Below are 11,136 nucleotides of genomic sequence, written 5' to 3'. Positions count from 1 at the left end.
GTAAGTTGCAAGTGCTACTATGAGATGAAGAGGTTGGCACAGGAGACGAATTCGTGGTGGTCCGCATCAAGCCACTCAGAAGACTGATTACAAAAAGAAAAAAAAAACTTTAATCTTTAACTGAATATAGTCCGGGATGATTTTATTGATCCTGCACTTTTTATTCAAACTGATGTATTCAGTCATTTCAATTAGCTTAATCTTCGTACGTTGAAAACGAAGGAGGCCTCCTAGTGCCTCGTTAAGCAAACTTTTGATAATTTTTCCACATTTTGGGGCAACAGTCGTGTAAAACTGTTTAAATGGAAGTTCCGCCAAAGGCTGCACTCATGATTGTACAATAGAATAAACAGTTTACACAGTTAAATGGAAGATCTTTTATTTTAACAATTTAAATTTCTTTTCGCAGTTTTTGGTAATCATGTTTGTACAACAGAATACACAGTTTATACAGTAAAATGGAAGATCTTTTATTGAAACAATTTAAATTTCCTTTTGTATTTGTTGATACAACCTGCTAGCAGCGTTAGCCCCTGCAATGCCTATGTTCCTGCTAGAACTATGGCTTAAGCAACGCTCTATCGCTTCCTGTACTTTACTAAGAAAACCAGCCACATGCGTCTGTAGGCAGCCAATAGAAAGTGTGGGAACAGAATCACGTGCTACCCACAGATATGCTGCCATCTCAGCAAGCGGAAGTCACTCGCTCTTTCTGGCTTTCAGACTGGCTCAAGATGTGTCCCTCTTGTTTCTTGTCTTCTTTTGGACCTCAACCAACCTCAACCGACCTGTGATGGTTCTCCATACAGTTGGCACGTTAGCAAGCCCTCCATAGGGTGTACTGCCTTCAGTTTCGCAAATATATTTTTCAATTTTTAACTCTCGAATCTTATCGGGTCCCCACTACATCGTCCACCTCAGCACCTGAACAAAACTGGTCTCAGTCAAGTGGGAGGTCCGCCGTTTTTCAGTCCGAAGTGAGGGACGCCGCTGCTTTGTCATGGCAAATCGCCTTGAATTAGCATGTCGCCGCTAGCTGCGCTGAACCAGCACAGGCAGACTGTCAGTTGTTGCCTTACTGAGATTTCAGCAGGCGGGCGTTGCCGTGATGCCACCTGGCACTCGCTGCATCGATGCATTCCTACTATGAAACGAAATAGCACCCCAGACCATCACTCCTGGACCTTTGACTTCCTCAGTTATTTGATCACCTCGAGAAAAGAAAATTTTTACTTCTTCAAAGTCCTATGTCAGAAAAGGTCAATCTTTTTCATGAGAGACTCTGAGTTACAACATTTTCTAGGAATTAAGTACAGGGGAGCAGAGAGAAAATTGTGACTCTTTGTTCAAAGTGTTCTACTTTTTTGTCCTCTATACAAATTAAAGTGAAACGTACAGCAAATCTTTATTAATTACCGAAAAATAGTGGTGTGGCCAAAAAATCTTTTTATAGAAACTATGTGTGGATACTCATAATTCTATAAGAGGTGATTTACATGTCATATTATTATCTCTGCGAATAATTACAGTCTCATCAGATAATTATCTGTACATTTAAATTATCGCTCTTTCATAGTTTCATTAGACAAAAAAGTACAAAAGAGTCAGTAAATAGAAATTATCCAACACTTACAAACTGATTATGATTATTAATCTGATTGTAATCGCTAGGAGAAGTATATAAAGATATAAAGAAATGTTGGAGATTAAGTCTTCTCAGTAAAGAATGCTTCACTATCAATGCAAGTAATCTGAGAGAGCAAGAGAAGAAACCTCAGTGAATATTATTGGATGTCAAAATTCAATAATAAACCTTAATACTACTTTTTAATAACTTATTCATCACATTGTGTACACAAATTTAACTGTATGACAACACATATCTGTCTTAGGTACAGAAACAGCAAATTAAGCTGACAATGCTTTCAGTCTATTTCATTTGATGTTATTTCAAACAACTCCCACTAACTGCTCCTCGACAGAACAGTAGATAGTTTCAGTATATACACTGTGAACGTGTAATGTCACGTGTTAACACTCTGTGAAGGGTATCTAGCTAAACTTCCACGACAGAAATGCATCAGCAGCGTACACAAGTCCATTAACAAGGGCTAGTATTCCTCCAATGATTACTTGAGTAACTTTGAAATAAGATCGGGTGTACGCATCCAGAATAAGTCCTCCAGTTGTCACAAATAATAGACATGCAACCGCTGAAGAAATTAGGATCTGAAAAAGAAGAATTTTGTCAATTACTTCATATAGTATTTAAACAAAAAATTGGTACTTATTAAAAATATAAGATGAGCCAAAACATTATGCATTATGCCCTGCAAAATATCGTGTTGACCCATATATGCAAAGATCCCTTTTCTTTTTTATCATCAGTTTCATGCCAGGCGTAGCACATTGCAACATACATGCTCAATTATATGCTGTATGTATTCCAATCTCTGTCTTCGTCTACAGTCACCTCGACGTCTTAACAGGCGTCCTGTCATCCTGTCTCTTTTTCTTACCAGTATTTTGCTGATGTTCCTTTCTCATTGATTCTGCGCAGAACCTCCCAGTCCACCTAACAGTCAACATTCTTCGGTAGCACTACATCTCAGACGCTTCAATTCTCTTCCGTTCCGGTTTTTCCACAGTATATGTTTCACTACCACCCGATGTTGCGTTCCAAATGTACATTCACAGAAATTTCTTCCTCAAATTAAGGCCTATGTTTGATACTCTTAGACTTCAGTTGACCAGAGATGCTCTCTTCTCCAGAGCTAATCAGCCTTTTATGTCCTTAATGAGATTTTCACTCTGAAGCGGAGTGTGCGCTGATTCGAGATTTCCTGGCAGATTAAAACTTTGTGCCGGACCGGGACTCCAACTCGGGACTTTTGCCTTTCGCGGACAAGTGCTCCACCATCGGAGCTATCCGAGCACGACTCACAACCCGCTCTTACAGCTTCAGTTCTGTCAGTACCTCGTCCCCTACCTTCCAGACTTCACAGAAGCTCATTTGCGGACCTTGCAGAACTTCTACATCCTCCTTGCTCCATCCATCCATTATGCTACTTACGCAGCCAAATTCCTTACCTTCGTCTATTTGGTTGTCCCAATTCTGATGTTAAGTTCGTCACTGTCCTAATTTCTGCTAGTTCTCATTACTTTCATCTTTCTTCGATTTACTCTCAGTCCATATTCTGTACTCATTAGACTGTTCATTCCATTCAACAGATCGTGTAATTTTTTCCCCACTTTCACTGAGGATAGCAACGTCATCAGGGTATCGTATCATTGACATCTTTTCATCTTCAATTTTTGTCCCACTCTTGCACCTTTCTTTTATTTCCGCCTTTGCTTTTTCATTGTATAGATTGAACAGAAGCGGCGAGCACTTCGTTCTAATTTTATTATCCCCTCTTGGGTCTTGTACGCACAGTATATCACCCATCTTTCCCCAAAACTTACCTCTGTTTTTCTCAGAATTTCGAACATCTGGCACCGTTTTATCTTGTTGGACACTTTTTCCAGGTCGACAACTCCTATGAAAGGGTCATGATTTTTTTTTCATATTTCGCATTATCAACCGCAACGTCAGAAATGCCTCTCTGGAGCCTTTACTTTTCCTAAAACCAGACTTATCTTCTTGTAATCGCCCCTTAGTTTTCTTTTCCATCCTTCTGTGTATTATTATCAGCAACTTGGGTGTATGAGCTGTTAAGTGGACTGTGAGATAATTCTCGCACTTGTCGGCTTTTGCTGTCTTCGAAATTGTGTGTAAGACAAGAAAACGGTGCAACACGAAGTAATTATATTAATAGGATGCGAATCAGCATACGTTATGTACATGTACATACAAACAAATGATAACAATTTCAGAAGAAAATGGTTGTTTTATTGAAGAGAAAGAGCCTCACAAACCAATAACGCTCCAGTCCACCTGTGGTCCTTCGAAGCACTTATTCAGCTTTTGGTTGACTGACAGTTGCTGAATGTCCTACTGAGGAAATATCGTGCTAAATTCTCTCTGATTGGCGCTTTTCCCGGCTTGTCTTCATGCTTGCCAAACTCTACCTTGGTCAGAAAGTTTGCCGGATCTCTCTCCAACGGAGAACGTTTGGAGCATTACGGGCAGCTCCCTCCAACCAGCTTGGGATTTTGACGATCAAACGCGGCAGTTGGCAGGATTTGGCACGATATCCCTCAAGACGATATCTAACAACCCTGTCAGTCAATGACTAGCCGACTGACTGCTTGATAAGGACCAGAGGAGGACTAACGTGGTATTGACTTGCTCAGTTTGTGAACCACTTTCTTCTGAATACATCTTCCAGTTTCATGAAATTTAATAATTTATTTGTTTGTAGATATACATCACATCACCTGATTTCCCATCCATTCGGATAATTTATTCGTGGTGCGTCGTTTCTGTCTTTTGTCTTAAAGCGTATTGTTCCCAAAGTTTGTTGGTATACCGACAGGTTCATACTTCCTACACAGCAAAGTGAACCCGTTTAGTGTACTCTTTCCACCTACCCTTTCATTTATATGCACTTAATATGGGGTTTCTCATTGCATTCTTAATGCTACGACCCTTGCTTTTAATTTCACCGAAGGTTGTTTAGGCTTTTCTGTATGCTGAATCAATCCTTCCGACAATAGTCCCCATTTCGATTTCTTCACATTTCTCATGTGGCCATTTCGTCTGAGCTTCCTTCTAGTTTCTATTTATTTCATTGTACTTCTGTATTTCTGAATTTCCCTCCACTTTTTTCACTTCCTTCTTTTATCTATCAACTGCAGTATTTCTTCTGATAGCTATGGTCTCTTCGCAGTTTGGCAGTTATCCCCTTTGCACCCATGTTTTTCATTCCCACTTCAATGATTCTTAAATTGCGTATTAGCTATTACTAGTTGAAATTTATAGCAGAATTTAATTATTCCTTGTCCTTCCTTCTCTAAGCCAATATTCTCCCTTAACCTCTTCTATTCCTCCTCTACGAATGTGGCCACATTCCTTTCGTATTAAGAGCTGCGTATAATATGCACAGTAGGTCAAAAACAAACAGATTTCTAAGATATTTTCAGACTCACTGTTGCTAGAAACAACATTCAGTCCTGGAATGTGTACAATAATATTTTCTGATTCAGCTTGAGTACATGGTTTACATTTTTACACGGTTTCCAATTTTTTTTTCCCCAACTAGGACGATATTTGGGATCTAGGGTTTGGATTTCATTGTCTTCATACAGTCGACCAGTCGACATGAACATAAATCGGATTCATATTCATGGTTATTTGAGAAAAATCACTTAATTCAGCAACAATTTCATCTTCTGAATTGCGTAAGCGGAAATCATTGAGTGCCAATTTCACCTGCAGGAAAGACAGGTTGGAGTACAATATTATTGCCATCTATCAACTCATGTAATAAGACTGAATGTTAATGGAAGCTTTTATGAAGAAGAAGGAAAAAAAGAAGATATTGCGAACTGATTGGGACTTGACCTTAAAGGCGGTAGTAAAAAAACTACAGTTTTGGACTGGTAGAGTCCAAATGGACAAAAAAAAAAAAATCCTTCCAATATTTCGTGCTGAAACAGCAACAACGTACATCGCACTCTCGAGTATTCAAACAGTAACGCTAACTGAGATTGCAGTTAGTTCCAAAACAACCATTAAGTGCGCAACATAACTAGACCGTGGCATCCCTCCGACCTTGCTAGCACGGTTACCGTGTAAAGAGCTGTACACAACAAGTACCTTGTATAATTCCTATTACGATTTTCTAATAATGTGCACTCTACATTCACCCTCAATGAAGAATTTTCTAGGTATATTAAACTTTTAGACATTAGTGAATGAAAATCTTTCAACTTCTATTTTGCCGAAGACATGGGGACGTCAGCTGATTCTCATGTTCCGCTGATGCGTAGAATAACAATTCATTCCCATTATTTCGAAATTAATTCCAAACCATTATATTTGATAATGTTTATATATTACGATGGCTTCATTTTTAGGCACATCCCGTGACAGTTTACTTACTACACACTCGCGAAGTGTGTCTGCATTATCATGGAACACTATCACTTAAAGCTTCACCATAACTGGCAACATAAGACAAAATGCGACGTCAAAGACTGATTGTTATGGATAGTAATATAAAAAATATACATGTACTCAGGTGTAGCTCCATCTTAACTGGCAACCTTGCCAGAATGTTGACAGTTTAGTTGGATCCACAGGTATATGTGTTTTTCCACGATAACCTGGTTCGACTTTAGACGTTTAGTGTTCCCACCGTTCCGACAAGTGTCCGACTAAAGTTTTGTAGAATTTGTTCAGAAAAGAGAACACAAGTTTGTGGAGAAACAGGTAGTGCGAGAACAAGTGAACGGTTTCCTGATTGTAAGCTCACTTCCTACACGAGCACTGAAATAATTCTTTTTGTATCGGAAAATATACGTTTTCTTTTAGTTACTATTACATATAAATATTAGCAATACATTCAGTAATTTCTAAATAAGTCTTCACGCGCACTTACTTATAATATGCTCCTCAGCTTAAGTATTGCACACAAACCATGTCACTAATATGTAAAAAAATTAAATATATGTCTACATTTCTAAAAGTCAGAAGTTTCTAAGTATTTAGACATCAAAGTAGTAAGTGAGTGATCATAAGATTTTAACAAACGAGTGTATATGCAGAGGCAGTATGCCTGTAGATATGTTTAATTCACACGCTTAGCAGAAGAAAAACCAAAATCATGTAACTTATGGTCTAACCAAAGAGAAAACTTTTTCAGCAAACTCACCAGTTTGGTGTGTATAGGACATTCGAGTACATAGCCGATGATGACTAAGGCACCTAGTATGATGTAACATACTATTGTGCCATCGACAACCGCTAAACGCACGAAAATGTCAGGAGATGCAGCAACTGCCTGACCAGATGTGAGACCAGCTATGATAATGGATAAGACCTGAAAAGCAATCATAGATACATGTTAGTGGGCAAAAGATCTAGGACACACAGAAAAATTGTGCGGCATGGCGTTTGTTCGAAATTTGTTTTGATACAAAGTTTCGTTGTCTTTGGTCACAACAATGTCAATATGCAGTAGATTGAGTCACGTGTTTACAGTATGAATCACGCAAAATATGTTATTTTTTGCAGTAGGAAGCACCTCAAAGGTCGATATATATTACGCACCTTCAAACTAAATATATATTGAAACAATCCAGAAGTGGAGACACACAGAAGTGGCAAAAATACTGACCATTATAATTATCTGGGCTACTGACAGTAGCGAGCAAGTGGGTGTGTTGGACCTTCCATCGATCTATTGACCCCCTTGAAGATGTCTCCCGCACTCGGAGACGAAATGTTGGGAATCGACACAGAATTCATCAACCGGCCACGGCATAACAGCGCGGATAATTATAATGGACATGATATTTCCGACCGTGAAAGTCTACATTTTAGTATCAAAAATACTGAGTCAGCCATAGTAGAGTTCACAAAAGTTGTACTCGATGCTCTTGATAAAGATGAGTGTGTCAGAGGCATATTTTTGGATCTTTCTAAGGCGTCTGATATAGTCGACCACATGATTCTATTGAATAAATCAGAAGAATTAGGAATAAGAGGGGTAGCTAATGACTGGTTTTGATCATACCTAGCAGATAACATACAAAGAGTAGAGATAAAACATACTTCAAATAGATCTAAACATTTAGTAAAGCACTTATCAGAACCAAAATACATTATTATAGGGTTTCTGCACGGTAGCATATTAGGCCCATTACTATTCCTGATATATATCAATGACGTTTCCAGTAGTGTTACTCATTGTCTTCGCTGATGACAGCAGTATTATGCCTTTGCTGATGACAGCAATATTATAGTCACTGAGAAAACAAGAGAACTCCTTCCTGAGAAAGCAAATTAAACCCTCAAGGATGTTTAAAATTAGTCAATAAGCACTAAAGTGACATTGAACATAAAGAAAATTAATGCCATGAATTTCAGTTTCAAGAGGAAAAATGACGATGTTAAATGTAGATGGCACCTCTATAGACCGAGTAAGATGTGCAAAATTTCTAGGATTGAATACTGATTCTCAGTTGAGGTGGTGTGAACACACAAAGCTACTTGCAAACAGAATGTTATCAGCATGTTATGCCCTTAGAATCCTGTCATCAGTGTGTAACATGCAATGTGTTTTGGTTACATATTACTCATATGTACACTCAATTCTCAGCTGTGGCATTCTTTTTTTGGGGAACAAACGCACAAAATATGAACACAATTTTCAAACTCATGAAAAGAGCTACAAGAACAATAATCAAAAATACTAGTCGAGCTCATTGTAAAGACCTGTTAAAAACACTGGGGATTTTAACTGCTCCACGTGAATACAATTACCAGTCAGTTGTAAACATAAAAATAACATTGGTAATTACTGCACAAACAGCTCTATCCATGACTATGCAACAAGAGATAGACTCAACTTACATTTACCATCAAAAAATAAGCATGAATCACAAAACAGCATTTTTTACCAAGGAATAAAACTGTACAAGAAATTGTCAAAAGAGATTAAAGAAATTGCAAAAATACACTTATTTAAAAAGGCAGCTAAAAAGTACCTGTTATGCAATACGTTTTATACATTGAAGGATAATTTAGATAAAACAGAGTAGGTGTTTGATAATAAAAGTTATAAAAATAAATAATAACAATAATGATTATAAAACATCCAGCATTCCACATAACACCTTCACTTTATGTTTTTTTCCTTCTTTTTTCCTTTGTAGAAGCACTCTCACCTCAAGCTATGCATAACACAATACTAACACATCTTCCTCTTTCTGAGCTCAACATCTCACACATTATGGAGGGATGCTGACTCAGTTTTTCAGGAGAGCAAATGGGAAGTTGTGGTACAGAAAATGGCCCAGGGATGACCTGTGTGTGTGTGTGTGTGTGTGTGTGTGTGTGTGTGTAGTGATTGAAGTGTTATGAAACAATGTGTCTATAGTGTGCACAGTGACTGATACTGAGATATGAGTGAACAGTGTGGCATTACATTATTTAATAAGTTATTTGTAAAAGACGTATTGTACATCAGGAGTAGGATCTAATTAGAAGTCTGTAAATATATGTAAATATATATGTATGTAAATATATGTATGTAAATATATGTGTATACGAATTAGATTAATTTAAATTGGTCTAAACTTGTGAATGCTTTGACATGTTCTATATCCTTGTAAAAAGAGATCTACAGATGAATAAAGCTACTACTACTAATACTACTAGTAGTAGTAGTAGTAGTTGAACAGTTAAACCATTCACTGGAAAATATAAATGAAGCTGTGTCATGCATTACATCATTAACTGATATCTATAGATCATATCGTGAAGAAAATATTACGCATATGTGTAAGACGTTACGCAATGCATTAACTGTGAGAAGTACCCGTTAGAAGCTACTTTTCAGGCTTTATAAACGATGATCAATCTGGTATGTTAGTCCTTATAAAGACTAAAGACTTGGATCTGAGCTACTAGCCTGGAAAAAGAACCTTGCTGGTTTAACAGTTCAGATTGCTATTTTGTATGTTAGTACTTGCCTAGATATCTTTTTGATTCTTCAGCTTTTCCCAGTCTAATTCATGACGAAATAGTTTATGGGTGAACGTCCGGATGTGAGTGTCCGACTGACATAATATTTCGGCAAACGATCTCGTTGCCATCATCAGATGCGCTGACGAACAATTCAGACTGACATCCGGCCGGCAACTCACCCGTGAATATATAGCTACCCAAATGGTCTAACAACAGTAGTCCATGGAGGACGTATGTGGTTAATTATCTTGTTGGTATAGGGGTTTGAGTTATGGGATGTGCTTGTTCAGATGATTTGTGGAGGCCTTGGAAAACCTAACGTGGCTTTCTGATTTAAATAATATTCATACTGCTGAGTGAAATTTTCACTCTGCAGCGGAGTATGCGCTGATACGAAACTTCTTGGCAGATGAAAACTGCGTGCGGGACCGAGACTCGAACTCGGAACTTCTGCCTTTCGTGGGCAAGTGCTCTATCGTCTGAGCTACACAAGCACGACGCACCGCTTCTCTTCACAGCTTTACTTCCTTAATATTCACTCCGTTTACTGTTCGTGGATAAATGCTTTTTCAGATTAGTTGCATTGCCAACATCATAGTTTCATTGGACAACAGAGAGTGAAAGTATATATGCTAAGAACATTGTAATTAAACCCAATGATAATTAATTCTAATATCGAAAAGGCCGAACTGATTTGTCTCCATGTGTTACCTCAATTACAGTTTATCACCAAACTGGAAAAATAGAGTAGTAGTGTTTCCTGTAACATTCGTTTTGCAGTAGGGGCGTTCTGATTGGCTCACAGTACCACGTTTTTGTTTACTTGTACCTGAATAATATAAATGTTTCTTATATAAAGATTAAAATTGTTTGTCGTGAGCAATGTCAGGTATCGTTTTATTTTGTGCCCTTGATTAATATGTCTCTGTCATCAGCATAATTTCCAGTTTCTTAACAAACATAGTAATATGAGTGGTTTACGTAGTTTTTATTTGAATCTAGAATCGTACCTTGTAGCATATAACGTATTATGTTCTCTCATTTTAGGTTTAGTCGTTATTCTCGGACTGTAGTTTGTCGAAGCGTTTCTCCGATTCGTGTTGCAATTCCATGATAGTGAAAAGGTTGAAGAAGTTATACTGGCTGTTTGGCATTACAGGTGGCTAATTCCAAGAAAGCTATGCAAAAACTAATGACTGCACCTGCAGATGAAATTTAGCTGCGTGTGTTTAAATGCCGCGTTTTTTTTAAAAATCTATTTATATCCCTTGAATTTTACATCCGTAAGTATCACTAGCATATATACTGACATGAATTCGGGTGACCTGCTTTTCGTGAGCTGTCGTCTTGACCGTAAGCCTATCTGAACACGTCTTCACGCCTGGCTCAAACATTAGTTCTCACTAATGTCTCCACTTACGAATGAAGCTAGCCATTAAATTACAGCAACAGGAGGGATAGCAGACAACGAACTTTCACTATTTACAGCGCCCTCACAC

The 11,136-nt window shown here is 37.9% G+C and overlaps 1 protein-coding gene across 1 annotated transcript in view; it reads right to left on the bottom strand.

Annotated features, from left to right (window-relative positions):
• Window positions 1-361: 361 nt before the first annotated feature.
• LOC126284311 (uncharacterized) overlaps window positions 362-11,136 on the bottom strand; it is a 50,785-nt gene continuing 40,010 nt past the window's right edge. The window contains exons 3-4 of the mRNA XM_049983145.1: window positions 6,819-6,986; window positions 362-2,229 (exon numbers count right to left, since the gene is read on the bottom strand). Of these exons, the coding sequence (XP_049839102.1) occupies window positions 2,053-2,229; window positions 6,819-6,986 (345 nt within the window). The 3' untranslated portion in view covers window positions 362-2,052. The remainder of the gene's footprint in view (window positions 2,230-6,818; window positions 6,987-11,136) is intronic.

Source organism: Schistocerca gregaria, chromosome 8, assembly GCF_023897955.1.
Source record: "Schistocerca gregaria isolate iqSchGreg1 chromosome 8, iqSchGreg1.2, whole genome shotgun sequence".
Classification (NCBI taxonomy): Eukaryota; Metazoa; Arthropoda; class Insecta; order Orthoptera; family Acrididae; genus Schistocerca; species Schistocerca gregaria.
The sequence above is the reverse complement of the archived record's forward strand: the minus strand, read 5'-3'. Positions and strand labels throughout refer to the sequence as shown.